This window comes from Triturus cristatus, chromosome 2_2 (assembly GCF_964204655.1).
Source record: "Triturus cristatus chromosome 2_2, aTriCri1.1, whole genome shotgun sequence".
NCBI classification, from domain to species: Eukaryota; Metazoa; Chordata; class Amphibia; order Caudata; family Salamandridae; genus Triturus; species Triturus cristatus.
Genome location: NC_140582.1, coordinates 965,161,209 through 965,180,932, shown reverse-complemented (window position 1 = coordinate 965,180,932; position 19,724 = coordinate 965,161,209). Strand labels below are relative to the sequence as shown.

The 19,724-nt window shown below is 44.8% G+C and overlaps 1 protein-coding gene across 1 annotated transcript in view; it reads right to left on the bottom strand.

Annotated features, from left to right (window-relative positions):
• Window positions 1–19,724, bottom strand: part of TAPT1 (transmembrane anterior posterior transformation 1) — a 443,118-nt gene that overhangs the window by 255,975 nt on the left and 167,419 nt on the right. Inside the window, exon 5 of the mRNA XM_085642381.1 lies at window positions 12,101–12,236. Within this exon, the coding sequence (XP_085498507.1) occupies window positions 12,101–12,236 (136 nt within the window). The remainder of the gene's footprint in view (window positions 1–12,100; window positions 12,237–19,724) is intronic.

Sequence of the window (19,724 nt, the reverse complement as noted above, 5' to 3'; positions counted from 1 at the left end):
TACCAAAATTGCACGATGCAAGTCTGCGTAAACAGCATTCATGGGTCCTATGAAGTTGATTCCTTAATCCAAGGACCTTCTGGTAATGCAATAGATGTCATACGGCAAATACATGCAGAAATTATTTTATCGGCAATGCTGCGAGTAGAACATCTGACATGAATGCCTAAATCACAGTCCAAGGAGGGCCAACAGTAAATTACTATGAGTTTTTTCTTTGTTGCAGTCATATCCACAGGACCCTCAAGGGTCAAAGTTAACAATCAACACCTCAATGAAGTTGATGTCACTGCGTAGGATGACGTCATCAACCATAGTGAGCTCTTTATTTTCCAGTATGGTCAAATGCTCCTATTCAACACCCTTTCACAAAGCCATCCCTTCACAGTATTCTCGTATATCTTCACTCTCAACAACAGCCAACCATTCTTTTTTTGTTATGGCACCATCAGTCATCACATTGAAAAAAACATGCTACCATTAGATTATCTTCCTCATCTAAATAAACCATTGTCGTTTTGCTTCTCATTATAAGGAGCTATTGACAGATAGTCTGCTGAGACATTCATTTTGCCAGAAATGTGTTCCTTTGTGAAATGATATTCTGGTTAATTACACACTAATTTGGCAATTATGGGTGATATTTTTCCTGAACTCTAAGATGTTAACCAGCAGCTTGTGGTCAGCTTGTATTATAAATGATTTTTTCCACATTTATTGACAGCCCAGACACAGGCTATCAATTTGCATTCAATTACTGAATACTTGCTTTCTGCCCCTCTTAGTTTGAGTGATGTAAATGCAGTTGTGTTTTCGCTTCCAGCAGCCTTTTAGCTTAGCACAGTTCACAATCCTATCTGGCGAGCATCAGTGGTTACTATCATTACAATTTTTCATTAAAAGATTGTAAGGACAGCGCTACGGTCAACACTCATCTCTCTCTCAGGCTGGTTTCATACTCTCCATTCCATGCAAATTCCAAATCCTTCTTCACTAACTTGTGCGCAGGGTCCACTTAGACAGCGTAATTTCATATAAACTTTGAGTGAGACTCGCACATGCCCAAAATATATGATAATTCATCGTTGCTGTATGGAGAGGGGGATTATGAAAATGCACAAAGCAATGAGGGTTTTGGACGAACACTGGTTTCATCAGTCCAATGCCCAAGATATTCATGCCTGAGATATTTGGCTGTGGTTTTGAAAAAATTGCATTTGGTCTTTTGCTAAGTTACCTCACACATGGACTCTTTGTAAGACTTGCTTCAAGATTGATACATATTCATCATCTTTTTTTACTATAAATTAGTACATCATCCTGGAATGTTCTTAAACCAAACGTGTTAGGAATCTATGGTGTATGACATGTTGGAAAACATCAGATGCTGAGCAAAGTTCACATGTTAGCCTACAAAACTGGAAAGTTCCTGAAGGGGTGATCAATTCAGTCTATTTTTTAGAACCTTCATCTAACAATTTGATTGTAAGCCACACTGAAGTCCAGGGTTGTGAAGATATTGGCTTGGTCCAATGTCATCACCATCTTGTTTATTAAAAGTAATGGTAGGTAGTCAGCGACTACATTGCAATCACGCTGGCAAAACCAGACCATTCCATTTCTTTTCTTGCATTAACTATTGACTATGGCTACATGTGGGAGGAATGGAGGAGGGGTAATACCAATAATGGGCGAAGTGTGCTTGTACATCTAGGTAGTATAAGGGAAATGCTACTTACCCAGTATACATCTGTTCTTGGCAAATAGAGCTGTAGAGTCTCATGCTGTGCATAGTACGCCATCTAGTGCTGGGTCCGAATGTTTGCACTGTTTTTGTTTGAAGAAGTCTTTCCAGTCACAATGTAGGTGACTCCTCCTTTTGGTGATAGTGCGCATGGGCATCGACTCCATCCTTAGATTGTTTTGCCGTAAAGGGTGATGATGGAGTTAGTAATGAGTACTAAAGAAAGATGTATATTGTATCTAAGTAAGATGTTACTGCAACAGGTAAAGGTACCCGGGGAGGCGGGTGGGCGCATAGGACTCTATAGCTCTATATGCCAAGAACGGATGCATACTGGGTAAGTAGCATTTTCCGTTCAAGGCATATGAGCTGTAGATCATATGCTGTGCATAGACAACATAGAAGTTATCTCCCAAAGCGGTGACTAACCTGTAGCTGTTGCAGTGGTTTGAAATAGTGTACGCAAAACTGCCTGGCCCACACTAGCTTGCCGTCTTGCCAACACATCTACACAATAGTGTTTTGTGAATGTGTGTGGAGTAGACCATGTTGCAGCTTTGCAGATGCCATCTATGGGTATATTTCCTAAGAATGCCATAAAAGCCCCCAGTTTGCATGTAGAGTGCGCTCTACAGGGTAATTGTTAATGTGCGTTTAGCTTTCATGTAGCATATTTGAATGCACTTAACTATCCACCTTGCAATACCCGATTTTGACATTGGATTGCCTTTATGTGGTGGAGCAAAAGCAACAAAACGCTGCTTGGTTTTCCAGAAAGGTTTTGTTCTTTCTATGTAGTATAGTAATGCTCTTTTGACATTTAAGGTGTGAAGAGCTCATTCTGCCACTGAATCTGGCTGAGGGAAGAACACAGGCAGCTGAACAGATTGGTTGATAGGAAAGGCAGAAATGACTTTAGGTAAAAATGTGGGGTTTGTCCTAAGAACCACTTTGTTATGGTGTATTTGTAAAAATGGCTCTTCTACAGTTAGTGCCTGAAGCTCACCCACTCTTCTCAGAGATGTGATGGCTATGAGGAAGGCTACCTTCCAAGTGAGAAATCGTAGTTCACATTTGTGCAATGGCTCAAAAGGTGGACCCATGAGTCTTGTAAGAACTATGTTGAGATTCCACACTGGATCAGGTGGAAGTCTGGGGGGAATGACTCTTAAGACCTTCCATAAATGCTTTAGTAGCAGGCACTCTAAAAAGAGACAAATGCTGTCTGTTTTGTAGATATGCAGCTATTGCGGTAAGATGCAAGTGTATGGATGTGTACGCTAAATTGGAACGCTGTAGATGTAATAGATAGCAAATGATGTTTTGGATTGGAGCATCTAGCGGATTGATTTGATTGTTGCTACAGTAAATGACAAACAGCTTCCACTTTGCTGCATAGGATGCTCTTGTGGTAGGGCGCCTAGCCTCTAATAATATTCATGCAGTCTGGCGGAAAATTAAGATAGCCAAACTCTAGGATTTCAGGTGCCAGATCGCAAGGTTGAAATGACTGAGATCTGGATGTCTTATCACTCCATGGTTCTGAGTGAGAAGATTGGGAGTAAGGTGTAGTTTTTGGTGAGGAACTACCGGTAGCTCCAATAGTGTTGTGAACCAGGGTTAACGGGCCCATGCGGGAGCAACTAGGATTAGTGTAAGGGACTGCTATCTGAGCTTCCGAACCACTTATGTAATGAGTGGGAGAGGCAGAAAATCCTAAGCAAATATCCCTGACCAATTCATCCATAGTGCATTGTCTTTGGTCAACGGGTGTGGATACCTGGATGCGAAGTTTGGGCATTTTGCGTTTAGGTGTGTGGCGAACATATCCATCTATGAGAAGAGCCACATTTGGAAGAATGGGAGGAGAACTTGAAGGCGGAGTTCCCACTCGTGGATCTGCTGTCGTTGACGACTGAGCAGATCTCCAATCTGGTTGTTCACTCCTGGAAGGTGTTCTGTAAGGAGATATATTTTTTGAGTATGGCCCTTCTCCAGATGCTCTGGGCTAGCTGTGAGAGCTGTTTTTGTATGTAGTACATTGCTGTCATGTTGTCTGCGCGAATCAGGACAGCTTTGCCTACTAGATGAAGTTGAAAGGCTTTCAATGCTAGAAACACTGCTAGCTGTTCTAGATGGTTTATGTGGAGTTTTGTTGCAGAGTCCACATGTCCTGAATGGTAGGTTTTTGAAGATGAGCTCCCCAATTAGAGAGCAATGAGTCTGCTGTTAGCACCATCTGTGGAACCGGGTCAACGAATGGCTGCCCCATGGAAAGGTTTTGTATGTTCCACCAGCTCAGAAAGCAATGGGAGCGGCCATCCACCAACACTAGATCTGATACCTGACCTTGAGTCTGGTTCTACTGACGTGCTAAGCATTCCTGTAGGGGACGCATTTGGAGTCTTGCATAAGGAACCATTAAAATGCAAGATGCCATAATTCCTAGCAATTGCATTAACACTCGAGCTGGTAATGAGTGTTGAGGCTGAAACTGCGATATTAGAGTCTGCATGTTGCAGATCCTGACTGGGTTGGGACACGCTAGAGCTTTCTGAGTGTCTATTGTGGCTCCTAGATACACTTGTGTGTTGGATGGTTGGAAATGAGACTTGGTGAGGTTTACAGTGAACCCAAGGTCGTGAAGCAGTTGGACTGTTTTTCGAATGTGGCGTGGGCAGCTCTGTTGCGAGCTGGCTTTTATTAGCCAGTTGTCTAGGTAGGGGAAGACGTGAATGTACTGTCTTCTTAGATGAGCCGCGACTACTGCCAGACACTTGGTGAAAACCATGGGTGCTGTAGTTACTCCGAATGGGAGAACTTTGAATTGATAATGTACGTCCACCACAAACCCGAGGTATTTCCGGTGAGCTGGGTGAATGGGAATATGGAAATAGGCGTCCTTTAAGTCCAGCATGGACAGAAAGTCGCCTTGCTGAAGGAGTGGGAGCACCTGTTGGAGTGTGACCATGTGAAAGCGGTACGACTGAACGTACAGATAAAGTTATCGGAGGTCTAGTATAGGCCTGAGAGAGCCGTCCTTTTTGGGAATTAAAAAATACAGGAAGTATACCCCGGGCCCCTGGTATTGTAATGGGACTGGCTCTATAGTGTGTTTTTCCAAGAGAGAGAGAAGCTCTTGCTTTAGGAAAGTGAGATGCTCTGGTGACACTGCATGTGATCTTAGAAGAATATTTGGGGGAGTGTCTGTAAGCTCCAGGCAGTAACTATATTGGATAATTTGTAGTACCCACTTGTCTGAGGTGACTGAATTCCAGACAGGTAGGAATTGGGTGAGACGTCCCCCGACAGGGGTGGAATGATCGGGGGATAGCGGAAGGAAGTCACTATTTGTTTGCGGGGGAAGTGCGGATGGAGTTACCTCTGCTTCTTCCCTTACCATTTTTTCCTCTAAAACCTCCTCTGAAATAACCTCTTGAAGAGGAGGATTGGTCGTTGCCCTTGTAAGAGGAGGAGGGATTTTCGGTGGACACAGTTTTTGAACCACCCCTGTAAAAGGAGCAGTGAAAGGAACCCCTAGTGGCAGGTAACTGCAAAGTCCCCATGGACTTTGCGACCTCAGTGTCCTTTTTCATCTTTTCCAGCGAAGTATCAACAGCTGCGTCCAAAGAAATGCTCCTTGTCGAATGGTTAGTTAAGGTTGGAGGTTTGCACCTCCTTCTTGAAGCCTACTACTCTCAGCCAAGCATGCCTGCGGAAGAGTACACTGGTGTTGACTGCACGAGCTGCTGTGTCTGCTGCGTCTAGGGCACACCTAATGGATGTATTGGTGATAAGTTTACCTTCCTGAATAAGGTCATTAGCCTTAGATTTGTATTCATCAGGTAAATGTTATACGAGTTTCTCTAACTCATCGTAAGGAGCCCTATCATAACGAGCCAACAGAGCTTGAACGTTGGCAATGCGCCAGTGATTTGCTGCCTGTGAAGCCACTCTTTTGCCCGAGGTATCAATAAGCTTAGACTCCTTATCAGGAGGAGGAGGAGCCTCACCTGTGGTTTGTGAGTAAGCTCTCTTGCGAGCGTTGGAGACTAAAAGAGTCTAAGGGCAGCTGGCCGCTAATGTAAACAGGGTCGGTAGGAGCTGGTATATATTTTTTGTCCACCCTAGGTGTAATTATCCTTGCCCTTACAGGGTCTTTAAATACATCATCCGCGTGTTTTAATAAGCCTTTGAGCACTGGTAAGATAGGAGTAGCTCTTTGGGAAGAAGTAAGTGTTACAAAGAAGAAATCCTCTTCTAAAGGCTCCTTATGGAGCTCCACCCCATGATATTGAGCATCTCTGTAGAGAAGCTCAATGTACCCAATTTTGTCGTCAGATGGGTCTGAAGGGATACAAATCAAGGTCATTATCGGTTTTGGGTCTGTATGATAATGCTCCCAAGGGTCAGTGTCCTGTAGCCTATCCTGATCCTCATCCCCATCCCCTTCATCATGTGGTTCAGGTGAAAGTGGTGGTGAATTTGATGCTGTGATGAGCAAGATGGGATCAGTGAGAGAGGGAGGTGGAATATAAGGGGGAGAAGGTTTAGCACCCACACTCTTCCTTTTGCGAAGGTAGTCCTCTGATCGGTCAATCTTCCGTTTTTTTGGAAGAGCGGCAAGAATATGTCCTGTTTCAGGTTTGATCACCAGTTTTTTCAACTTCGGATCCGAAGGCAGGGCATCAGGCCAAGGCTCTTTAGAGGGAGTGTCTTTCTATTTACGCGCCAGTTTCGGTGCAAAGGTTTCGCTCATTGCCCTCCATCTGGGTAGAGAGCGTCAGCCTACCTTTGAAGGCTTCAACATCGCTATCTATCCCAAATTCACGATGGCGGTGCAGGATGCCGAAACGAATCAACCATGGATCGCACACAAGCACGACGGAACTATCACCCTCTTGACTATCCTCGTCAATGTCGGAGCCTGGCTGACCCAAACCTCTGAGTCATAATAGAACGGAGACATAAACTACTGCAGAGTTGCATTGGGTGCTTTAGTGTTAAAGTAATATCTACCCGGCGATCCACACACCCTGTTGTTTCACCTCAAGTACTTTATGCACAAGCCGGAATGTGTCTAAAAAAGATGAATAGTCCCCGCCTTTTGATAAAAAGAACTGTGGACATGGTAGTCCTTTAAGACCATTAAGAGATCAATCCCTGGCACCCCCTTCACTCTGGGGGAAAACTGATAGGCCTTTGGTGATACCTTACGAGGCAATCCCTACTGCATGGTTTGTTTCCTTGTTCCTTCCTTTGTTTCCTTACCGAGTCTCCACTCTATCTACATTTCACTCGGCTTCTTTACTCTACTCTCCCTTCTCTGGACTATTGGTCAGTTTGGCCGATACCTCTCTAGCAGAATGCAGGTTCCCTTGGAAAATCTTCAATATACTATGGCAATGTACTCTATTCCTGCAGAGGTTCTGGTTAACTGCTGTAATGTTGTTTTTGTCAATCTTGTTGGGTGGGGTGGGAGAACGGACTCCAACAGGTTTGGGCTGTCATTGTGTGTGGAGTAGGGTTAGGGTTTCAGCTACCAGATTTCATGTTGCCTGTCATACCTTGGTGTGGCCTGGTCTTATCAGTTGTTAATTGCATGCTGTAACATGGTCTGTACCTACAGAGTCAAAATCGCTCAGTTGTGATCGCATGACAATCAACCACAGGCGATTGGCATTCAACCTACTGACCTGGTATTTCGGTGCCTGAGTAATCCCCGCAAATGCAGACACTTATTAGCCTATTTGGACAGGCATTATATTCACATTACCATGTTACAGGACCTTGGCCCCTCCATCCTGGTCACCTTTGTCTGCCACTGGGCGGAGCACAGATGCTTCGCTTCTCACTCCTGTTATGCCAGGGGAACAGTGATACTCAGTAAAAAAAAAAAACACCCCTTATGAAGAACTGCACTAGGATCACTGCAGGACACACACGGCTGCTTCAGTCTCATGTGTTGTAGACTGGCATCGCACTTCGTCACATTTGTGTGCTGTTATGGCCCCAACAATGATGACCACGATTTGTTCACTACTCTTTGGTGGAAGGTGGTGGACATAGGATCCCCCTCACATAGTTTTGGGGGGATTTTAATACTACGATAGTGCCACACCTGGATATGTCACATCCCCAGCCAACCACTACACAGCCTCCCAACATCATGTTTGTGGCGTCATTGCAGAAAATTACCCATTAGATGCTTGGAGAAGCCTCCACTCTGCGCAGAAGGAGGGCACATTTTACTCTGCTGTGCATTCCACATGGTCATGACTTGCATGTTCTCTAGAGGCCTCGGCACCTGGTTGCAACACGTAAAGCACCTGATGTGAACATACTCAAACCACTCCCCTGTTGTGATGTTGCTAGTCCCCCCCCCCCCCCCCCCCCCCCGATGATAAAACACCTTACTCGGCCTGGCGACTCTCCCTCATTGCATTATTAGATACCCCCTTCCGAATGGAGGTGGGATAAGAGATTCAGGACTTTAAGTGCAACATAGACACTGTCCCTCAGCTAACCACGGTTTGGAAAGCCTTCAAAGTCACCATATGTGGGGTGTGCATGGCGAAGGTTCCCTGCACGTTGGAAAAAGGCAAAAGTGATTACTGTGCTGAAAAAACCTTCGAGTGACCCACAACAACCAGCAAATTATAGGCCCCTCTCCCTTCTCCAAAATTCTGGAGAAGGAAGTTAATTGCAACTGTCCCAATACCTGGAAGAAAGCAAATTATTACATCCCAGTCAATCAGGGTTCCGACCTCACTTATGTACTAAGACAGCGCTTCTGGAAGTAGTGGAGCTTGTCAGAAGCACCCTTGACCAGGGAGGCAAGGCCATTCTGATCATGTTGGACCAAACTTCAGATTCCAACATAGTGCCCCACATAAAGCTACTCGAGCGCCTTCAAGCGATAAGGATCCGTAACACTACCTTGAAATGGCTGACCTCTTTTCGAAACAACTGAAGCCAAGAATTATGGCTGCCCCCATTTTCATTGCAAGCTAGAACTCTGGCTGTAGGCGTACCCCTGTTCAATATTTACCTTCGGCCTTTAGCAACATTGGCAGAGTCAATGGGCACAAAAGTAATGTCTTATGTGAATGACAAACAGCTTCTCTTCTCCTGTGGTAGCTGAGAAGAGCTGGGTAGCTGAGAAGAGCTGAACCGGGAGCTCATCTCAAAATGCCTCGCTAAGGTGTTTCACTGGTTGGCCAAGCACCAACTGAAATGCAACGCAGATAAGACGGAGATTGTGATCTTCGGAGAGGCCCCTCCTAACTTCCTGAGAACTTGCTGGCCTAAGGATGTGCCGCAGCCAGGTCCTCTTCACAATTCCGTAAGGAATCTAGGTATCAAATTTGACAGCACCCTCTTTCCAGGGGCTAATTTGCTCATGTTTCAGAATTCTTCCTCTGCGGAAAAAGATTCCTACCTCTCCTGTATTAGTCAGCTGGCAAAACGTTTATCTAGGCTCTGATCACGATGAGACTGGATTATGGGAATGCCCTTTATATCGGACTCCCCGCGTACCTTCTTAGCAGACTTCAGGTGGTGGAAAACTCGGCAGCCAGACTTTTAATCAAACTCCACCTAGGACTCGCATGTCCGCCCATCTGAAGGCCCTACATTCGCTTCCTGTAAAAAAGAGGGTGCGATTTAAGGCCATGGTATTAGTGCATAAGGCCTTGCACGACTCTGGAGCGGGTTATCTCAGAGAGGACTAATGAGTACACTCCAGCTCGCACACTGCGATCCTCCTCTGCTCACCTGGCAAGAGTGCCTAGGATCCATCGACTTAGAATGGGCAGCAGATCCTTCTCTTACTTAGGGCCAATCACCTGGAATAAACTTTCAAGAGACCTTCGCCTAGCCAGCGAGTTTGCTGTTTTTTTTTGGGATGACCCCCAGGGTTAGGGATGCTGACCCCTCTACAGTTGCATGTACCTCTGCGGCTTGGTGGAGCCTGGCTAAGCGATTGCCCACTCCTATGCTTTATTTGCCTCTGCTGAACCTTCCCTACCATCCAGACTTCACGGTGATGCATGAATTAGCTTGTGCCAACTATTACATAAAGTTGGAGTGACTAAATGTATGCTGCTCCAAAGTACCAATCCTGCACATGTGGTATCAATGCTTTATCATAATGTACAGGCCGCACACGGAGTGTGGAGGGGCTTGCGATTGAACTGGGAAGCTGAACTGGGTACCACCCTATCCGACAAACAATGGAGTTATTGTTGTCAACAAATATGGCTGATCTCAGAAAGTAGCAGTTTACGTATCAAACACTTTAAATATATCCATCGGCAATATTACACTCCAGTCAGCCTGCATAAATTCCACCAGAGACAAGGCGACCGATGCGAGGCGACAGATGCAACTGTTGAGGGAGGGAAGGAGCAACCTTCCTACATTTAGCATGGGACTGTGAACAAATCAGAAAGTACTGGCAACAGATTTTTGAGGCACTGTAACAAATGATTGGATCCTCATCAACTGCTATCCCGGTCACAGAACTGCTGGGTTACACAAATGGGGGTCGAAATGTCCTTCAGGAAATACATCTCTTTGGGGCTATTATTAGCCAAGAGTAGGGTGGCCTGTAGATGCGGCAGAGGGAAGGCCCACAAATTCAAGGACTGGATGCACAACCTCACATTCTGGCAGGAACAATCACGCGTTTATGCGAAGCCACTATCACTGACCTCCAGACCAAGAGTTATATGGGAACCCTTGCGGGCATACTTCTTGAATAACCCACTTCACATTGAGGGGGAGGGGAGTGGTATGTCCGGATGAAGGTTCACGGGAGGGGGGAAATGTCGGGAGGGAGTTTTAGAAATGGGCGCCACGTTAGGCCTTACTAGGATGCCTGGGTAGAGGATGAAGCGATGAAAGTGTGACCGACCAGTGGAGTTTTTGACAGTCAGTTATTTCCCAATCCTTACACCCGAATTATGTTGTCAATGTCAACAGTAGTTTTAAATTGGGAAAATCAGAACCAGGCTGTAAGCAATTCACTATGTACACTATGAGATAAACATGCATGAATGTAATATCCAACATTATTGATGTCATATGTTTTCGAGTTTGGAAAAAACGAAAAGATTTCTTTTAAAAAAGGTACTCTGCCAAGAAAGACAAATGCTTTATTTTTAGAGCAAACACTGTAAAGGAATGATAAAATGAAAAAAAAACTATATTCCATTTGATCGAAGTAAACTAAATGAATTTCATTAAAGCTTGACAAATACCTTTTGGAAGTCAAACTTCGGCACACTGCTAACTATTAACCAAAAAATCTGATGTCCATCGAAAAGTGGACCTCTTGCAGAAGTTATGCAAGGTTAGGCTTCGTATTTACAGTGCAGCTTTTACCCAGAAAGATAACGTGGTGCTGAGAAACACATGACTTTAACTAACTTTAGTACATTCTCAGTGGCCCAATCAAGATTAATGTGACGATGGAAACAGCCAAGTCTACAAAAGGTTACAAAATGTGAACAGATTAGATTCTTTGCCAGATGGAGAGTCGAACAGTTCCATTTGTTAGCCACTACCACAGAATTGACCCAACCGCTGACCTTTTTGGATGGACCTGTGGGACATCTAGAAGTTTATTCTTAAACCTCAGTGCACAAATGGTGATTTAATGGTCACTCATTAGGTGTAAAAATAAATGTGTATCAAGCATCTGGATTTTAAAGAGTCTGATCTTTACATCGGGAGCCAGTGCAATATCACAAGGGTCAGAGTGAAGTGTTAAAATAATCATCTGAGCCAAAGTTTTATCACTATCCATACAGTTCACCACTACTAACACATCACATATAATGGAACTAAATACCGTTAGATGCCGTACAGGCACATTCTCACAAGATGTTTGCCAAAAGCAAGCAAGAGATTCGGATACACAAAACTAGCCACTGATGAAAATCAGTGATTGCGCTCAGAGAAATTACAGTATCTATGACGACGTAAGTAATAAGGGGATATCAGAATATTTGATTTGGGAGGATTAGAGTTTGAAGTCTCGTTTCATGAATGAAATCTCTTGCTGGGCCAAAGATTCAAACCTTTTTCATCCTCAGGATCCCAGCACAACCCAATTTTGTGCGATTCAAAGCCCCCTCTCCCATTCTTTCCTTAGAATGTGAGAGTGTGAAGCAAAATAAAACATGTCATTGAATGAAATTCCTAGTTCCACAGTCATCCTCAAAAATAATCTGGAAAGAACTGTCAATTTGTTACCATGCTCCAACCATGTTTCTCCTCAAGGCTAGAAGCAGTATTCATATACCCGACATGCCAAAGTTCACTGAAGAACGTAATGCTTATAAAGGATACAGACATAGAGGACTGCCATAAAGAAATGAGGAATCACACCGATGTGGGCCCTCTTTCTTTCCTTGGGTTCTGTAGCTGTCCAGTAAAGGGCATCCAGTATGTCTTGTCCAAAAGATGAAAACAGACGATCTGCAACCTGGAAATAAAACATAACGTTTTCACCAAAACCATGCTCGCAGTACATACCAGAAAGAGATGCTACCTACTTTCCACAGTTATGACTGAACCATGTAAAAACATAATGCTGAAACTTTTTCCACAAGCTTGTGAAATTTTTTGTGTTTTATATCAATGATGCCCACTTTTACTGCTGATTGCATAACTTAACAAATAAAAGATAAAAACTCAATCACAAAAAAGAACAAGTGTCCTAGAAAGTTTCCACATGGAAGTGTTATTAGTCATATATCAAGGGCTGTCTTTTCTCAAAGCAAATATTTCAACATTCTCCTTTATAAATGTTCTTTCTCTGGTTTCCGATCTTGATTTGAGGTTGAAACTCCTTCGTACAACAATGTAAAGATGTTTTGTTGATACGAGAATGTAAAGTAATTCCTTTATTAGAAGTTCCACCCTAGAATCAAAAATTCAGTAAGAAGAAAAGGGAAAACAAGACATTTTACTTTCTTGCTTGCTTGCTTTAATAGGTCTATGAAATGATCGAATTTTGACAGGATACCCATAAAGGATCACTTTCAGTTAAAATAAAACTTGATCAAAAATGTTTAACAATCAGCCCAAAAATATTCTTACTGAGACTCGGAGGTATGCAGGTGTTGAAAGCAAAGAAGTACACAACCAATGGTATACAATTTATTTCAATGGTATGAAGAAGCAAGCTTGTACCAATTTATTTCAGCGTTCTGATCAAGTGAGGATTTAACCAAGTTCCTTCTGATATGATGAAGCAATGATATACCAATTCATTTCAAAATTAAGATGAAGTAAAGTTAGTATGAGTGAAAAATAACAAGTTACTTACTTTCAGAATTATCCTTCTGGAGGGTAATCTAATCACAGATTATTCAATTTAAGAATATTTTCCGGAGCCAGGTTGGATCTAGAGAATTTTCTCAGCAGTGAATCAGTGCGCCAAAAGGTGGGGCCATGTGGCCCTGCGGGGACTCCGTTACACCCTGGAAGCAAGGAGATGTCAGTTTCTTAATCCATCGTCTGCGCCCCCAGATGTTGAGCATCAAACAAATTGTAGGTAACAGTGTACCAAAACTCAACATGGAACCTTCTTAGGAATTCACTCCACAGAATCAGGAGGTGGGAGAGATGCAAGGAATCTGTGGTTAGATATTGAATCCACCAGGAAGAGAGCTAACAAAAGGTAAGTAACTTGTTCTTGATGGATACTTCAAATTACAGCTTCCTCTCCTTAAGAATAAATACTTTAGCAGTTCCTCCCAAAGGAAAGTATGGGGAGTGGATTCAGACTAGAAAGTCTTGGAAGACAGAGCCAGGGAAAAATAACCCTCCTGTCAGACCTGGCTGTGAAGGCAGTTGTGTTCCATAAAAGTGTGCACCGGCCCCCATGTCACACCTTGAAAGATATTCAAAACCAGCACTCCCCTTGCCAAAGCAGCTGTAGTGGCCTTGGCTATAGTGGAATGAGCCTGCAGGTTTTCAGAGGGTTGGTTTGTAGCCAGTGCATAGCAGATTTTAATGCTTATGACTTTACCAGATAATCTTGCAAAGAGCTAGCCATCCACACAGTGGTTTCTTACACTGTCAATGGAAAAGCGAAATGCCTTTTTAGGATCGAGCTGATGGAGCATCTATCTACTTCTCCTTCAAGGGATGAGGTGGAGCAAAAAACATAGGCAGAGTAGCAGATAGGCCGATGTGGAAACTCCTCACAACTTTGGGTAAGAAGGCCAGCTGGCCCTCAGCACTAACTTGTCCACAAAGAAAGTGCTGTAGGGCAGTTGCACCGAGAGTGCTTGCAGTTTACTCTTGCAGCACACATAGATGATAGCAATCAGAATGACTGTTTTGAGCATCAGTAGTTGCAGTGAGTAACTGCGCACAGCCTTAAAAGACACATATATAAGAAAAGTCAAGACTGTGTTCAAGTCCCATTGCAGCATGACAAATGGCTTAGAGTACGAGTCAGATCTTTGATAAAATGCAATTAAATAGTTGGTGGTTGATCAGGTAAACACAGAAAGGCTGAAAGGGCTGACAGATAATATTAAACTGAGCTCATTGCAAAGCCTTGCTGAGTCAACGATAAGCGACACATCCAAAGGTTTAGTCTGCAGAAGGTCAGTAAGACAAGCAGCACACACCAGTCAACAAATTCTCCCAGCACCCTGCCCAGATGGACTTTGTTGAAGTGTGTCAGGCTGAAAGGATAGCATTAACTCATGCAGCTGGCAGATTGCACACATTTAACTGTCGCCACTCAATCTCCACACATGGAGTGTAGACTGCGGAAACTCGGATGCTGAGACAGGAAATCATCCTGGGAGCTAGATCAGAGGGCAAATACTTATGCTTAGAAGCTATGGGTACCATACCCTCCTGGCCCAGTCTGAGCCTAGTAAAATGACTTGGGCCTAGTCGTTTCGGACTTTCCTCAAAATTCAAGATGGGAGCGCGTACAGGAGACCCATGTTCCATTGCAGTTGCAATTCACCTCCTAGGGTCTTTTTTGGAGGAAACCCCATTGCACAGTAGAGTTGACACTAGATACTCCTACCTCAATGAATGGCAATAATGACTTGGAAGACACTGGACCTGGTTGTAGAATCTCAGTTAACAAGTTTGCTTGTCCAGCAGGTAACTGTAAATCAAGTACTTTTGCTTCCCTTCTCAAATATTGTGGGAGATACTTTCTTCTTCAGGTGGCAAGTCTAGCTCAGTGTCAGTGATGTTGGGGCAGAGGTTGAGGATTAGAGCTGGCATGCAAATTGGCTGTGATCTTATAACGCGACACAGACCTGGTGCGATACAACACTGGCTCATTTTGGATACTGCTATCGGGATACAGTCTTAAACTGCTGGAATGTGCATCTGCGATTGGAAGGAAGGGACAGGTGTGGACTTTAGGGCCAGAGTGCAAGCATGCACCAGCAGCAGAAGAGGGCATGGGGCTAGTCTGCGACGGGGAAGGATCTGTCAGCAAAGTGCAACTGGTGCCAATCATGATTCCTTGGAGCCAAAAGGAGCACCAGACAAGTGCCTCAAAAAGTTGCAACAGGGCCTCCTTAAAGGCTGCGATTTACTGCAGGGTTGACAATGGACCAAAGAATTCAGGAGGGCACCAGGACTACCTGCGGGACTAGATCATAGTGTGTGATCCTTTTATTGATGACCTTGCATCTTCTCCCCTGATGTTGAGTGGAGGGATGGGGTAGAGTCCAGCCTCGAGTAATTACACTTAAGACACGACTGACTTTCCAGAAGACATGGAGTGAGAATGAGACGGCATGCATTACTGAATTCTTAAACATGATCTTGGAGGTGAATTTTTTTTCAACTACCACCTCTTCTTATGAACGGTGACACACAGTTTCGCCTCCCGCAGCCAGATCATTTTTGGATGCATGCGGGCGCATTTATTGCACAAGTGAGTCATGACTGGAGCCCAAGCACATGTCGTACAGGTCTATGCCCGACATCTGCATCCTGCAGTCACGGTGCAGCTTGAATCCTTCTCTTATCAGGAAAGACAGTGCTCCTGGCCACTTTGAGTACATTTGATTTTTTTTTAAACTTGTCAGAAAACGGAAAGATGAGAGCACAGATCCGGATCCCGATCGAAGCATGAGGAAAGAAAGTAAATTATGTCTAAGCAAAAGGGTGGCATCTACATGCGGCTACATTCTGTTACTTCCAGGGCAAAAGGGAGTCACAGTGGAGCACTATTGTACCACACCTATCGACATGCAGAACACTGCTGAGAAGATTCTCTGGATCTACTCTGGTACCTTGTGATATTTACATATATTATATTTATGTATTTTTATATTTGAATCAGTTTTCTTGCTTTGCATCTTGGATACTGCAAAAACATACATTGCAGCAAAATCAATAACTTGTGTTGCATGAGATACATTCCAAAAGGAGCATATTATTCGTGCCAACAATAACTACTGACTACATTTATCACCACAATGCAATAACCCCGACATTAGGTCCCATCTCCAAGTCCGTTAAACATTCCACATATGTTTAATTAGTCTGACAATTTATACCCTGCACCATGACATCAATGTGTTTGATATTAAGAGGTGTGGTTACTGGTGCGTCGTATAGTAGGTCTAGCCCATAGTAACGTCTCCATGGGCCCCATATTTTGTGAAATCTAAGTGTGCATCTCCTGCTAGTATAAGTTGTGCGTTCAGCAGCCATATAGAGGTCCATGTCCCTCTACCACTTTTTAATTGTGTAGAACCAAGTCCTGGGCACACGTATAAGGTTGAAGGTTTTAGTGTGAAAACCAAAATGAAACAACTTTTTTCGCAAAAATCATTAAGGTCGACATCAGGAGTATCTTAGTGGGGATTTTCATATAAATCCAGATCAATACTGAAAGAAAACCAGCCGACACGTGTTTCGTCACAACGTGGTACAATTGTGACTCTTCAGAGCGCAGTACTGGTGATAATTCTAACCCGGTAGCGACACGGGTTAATCGGTATCTCAGTAATATTTTGAGACATGAGCGCAACAGATGTGTTGGTCCGCATAAGGGGAGATCTATGCTCCCTGGTTCCGGCGTGTAGTGTTCGCGTCTAAGTTTCCAGGTAGTGCCCACTATTGTACCACGTTGTGACGAAACACGTGTGGGCTGGTTTTCTTTCTGGATTGATATAAAAATCCCCATTAAGATACTCCTGATGTCCACCTTCATGTTATCTTTCCGAAAAAAGTGGTTTAATTTTGGTTTTCACACTAAAACCATCAACCTTATACGTGTGCACAGGACTTGGTTCTATATTTCAGCGTGAGTCTTGACCTACACACTCGCAGGGGTTATTTTGTTTGGGTTTGTTTCCCCTGACCTAATAGCACCGTGCTCATTTGTCCGCATCTTAGACTCCTTTGCGTACTTGCTAGAGCGCCATTTCTTCCTGTCCTTAATCTAAACCCTCCTCCGATTTAGCACTTTTTAATTGTGAGAGTCTCTGCCACTTCTCACCTTCTTGCCACGTCTCTCTTGGCCACAACAAGGCCTAGTGCTACAAAAGAGAACTGAGCTCCAATTATGTCAACCTCCCTCGGTATACCCAGTAGGATAAAACCGGGTTCTAAGGGTATGGGTGCCCCCACTATCCTCCCCAACTCTTCTACTATTTCCACTAATACAACTGGATTTTGGTGCAACCCCATTTTGTATGATAGAAATCACCCTTTGCTGTCCTACATTTAAGACTGAGTGGCGTGATGGCCCTCCCGTTCTTATGCAGTTTGTCTCAATCATAATTGATCCTGTGTAAGATTTTGCACTGGACCAGTCATAGTCTTTTTTTAATGGCCCCTTCTCTTCCAGGCCTCCCATGCCCCCCTTCCATCTCTAAGCAATTTCCCAAGTTATCTGGCATGTTATTGTTTTGTATATGGAGGAGATCGGCTTTTCCACCAGCTTCTCTTGTAATAGTAGCTTTGAGAGGGGGGTAATCGGGAAGGCTGGAACATAATAATCCCTCTGCTTGCCATGCATGGCGTAGTTGTATGGAGCTGAAACATTAGGATCTATGTAGGCCATGCTCTGTAATTAGTAGAGGCCAGGTTTTAAGATCTCCTTTTCAATCACGTCCCAGAGCAAGAAAATGCCTAGCAGGACCTACATCCCAAAGCCTTTCAGCTTTCCTAGTTCTTGGAACCATCCCCCCCAGCCATATAGGTGTTCTTTTAGTGATCCGTTTTATTCAGCCCATAGCTTTTGTGTCTCTATCCCATGCCTCTAAAGTAACCTGTGTTGCCGGCAACAATGTGCATAGCCCCTTGCCACCATATAGATAGTGTAGTTGTTTTTTGGGCCTATCCCCTACCTCTCCAGCCTATATGTGGGGTGAGGTGTGCGGACCAATAATATGCCCCTTTTGCTCTGAAGCCAACAAGATCATCTGCGGCGTACCCCAGGGCTCATCACTCAGCCCAACGCTGTTCAACATCTACATGGCACCGCTCGCCCACGTCGCCCAAATGCATGACCTCAACATCATCTCCTATGCCGATGACGCCCAGCTGATCCTCTCCCTCACCAAGGACCCCCACGAAGGAATGAAGGCAGTCGCCGAATGGATGAGGAACAGCCAACTGAAGCTGAACTCTGACAAGACGGAGGTCCTCATGCTCGGATCCACCCCCTCGGCCTGGGACGACTCCTGTGGGCCTACAGCACTAGGAACAGCCTCAACGGCCACCGACTACGCACGCAACCTAGGGGTCATCCTAGACTCCACCCCCTCCATAACGAAGCAGGTCAACGCCGTCTCTTCCTCCTGCTTCAACAACCTCTGCACGCTCCGCAGGATCTACATGTGGATCCCCACCGAAACAAGAAGGACAGTCACCCAGGCCCTCGTCAGCAGCAGACTGGACTGCGGAAACGCACTCTACGCAGGAGCCTCGGCCAAACTCCTGAAGCGGCTCCAACGCATCCAGAACGCCTCCGCACGCCTGATCGTCGACATCCCTCGCCGCAGCCACATCGCACCCCACCTGAGAGACCTGCACTGGCTCCCCGTCAACAAGAGGATAATCTTCAAGCTCCTCACCCAGCAGACTCTGCATCTACACCCCCACCCGCCAGCTCCGCTCCGCAGACCGCGCCCTCGCCTCCGTCCCCCACATCCGAAGAGTGACCGGCGGCGGCAGATCATTCTCCCACCTGGCTGCCAGGACATGGAACACCCTCCCCATCCACCTAGGCAGATTTAAGACCTACCGACCTTTAGAAGACTCCTCAAGACCTGTCTCTTCGAACAGTAGCAGCATTCCCCCCCTTAGCGCCTTGAGGTCCTCACGGGTATGTAGTGCGCTTTACAAATGCTATGATTGATTGATTGATTGTCCGGCAATGCTAGGCCGCCGTTTTATGAGTTCCGCTGCAATGCAATGCAATTTAAAGCTATTCGTGGAGGTCCTTTCTGCCACAGAAGGGAACAAATTGCGACCTCTTGTCCATCAAACGCTGCCCGCGGGAGTGGATGATATGTGTTTTGGGCGTATTATAATTGCGGCAAAGTTATAATTTTAGAGAGAGACGCACTTCCTATCATAGTTAGGGGGAGGTCTTTCCATCTCTTCCCCATGGCTTTTAAAGTTCGCTATCACCCTACCCAGATTTTTTTGCCTGTATATTTCCCTTTATGGGGTGACAAATATACCCAGGCATTAGAATCTGTAGGAAACCATATCCAGTTCGCCGGGCAGAGGCAGCTCCAGTGGAATTCCGTCAGGGTCGTATACTGTCGTATACTGTCTATTTATGCCAATTGATTCCATTTTCCGAGTACCTCCCATATTCCTCTATGGTGTCTAACAGGGGGGCGACAGTAATTTCCGGTTCTGTAAGGTACAGGAGTACGTCATCTGCATAAAGGGAGATCTTCTCTTCCGATTCAATGGTAGGGGTTATTTGGAAGCCCCGTATTTGTTGATG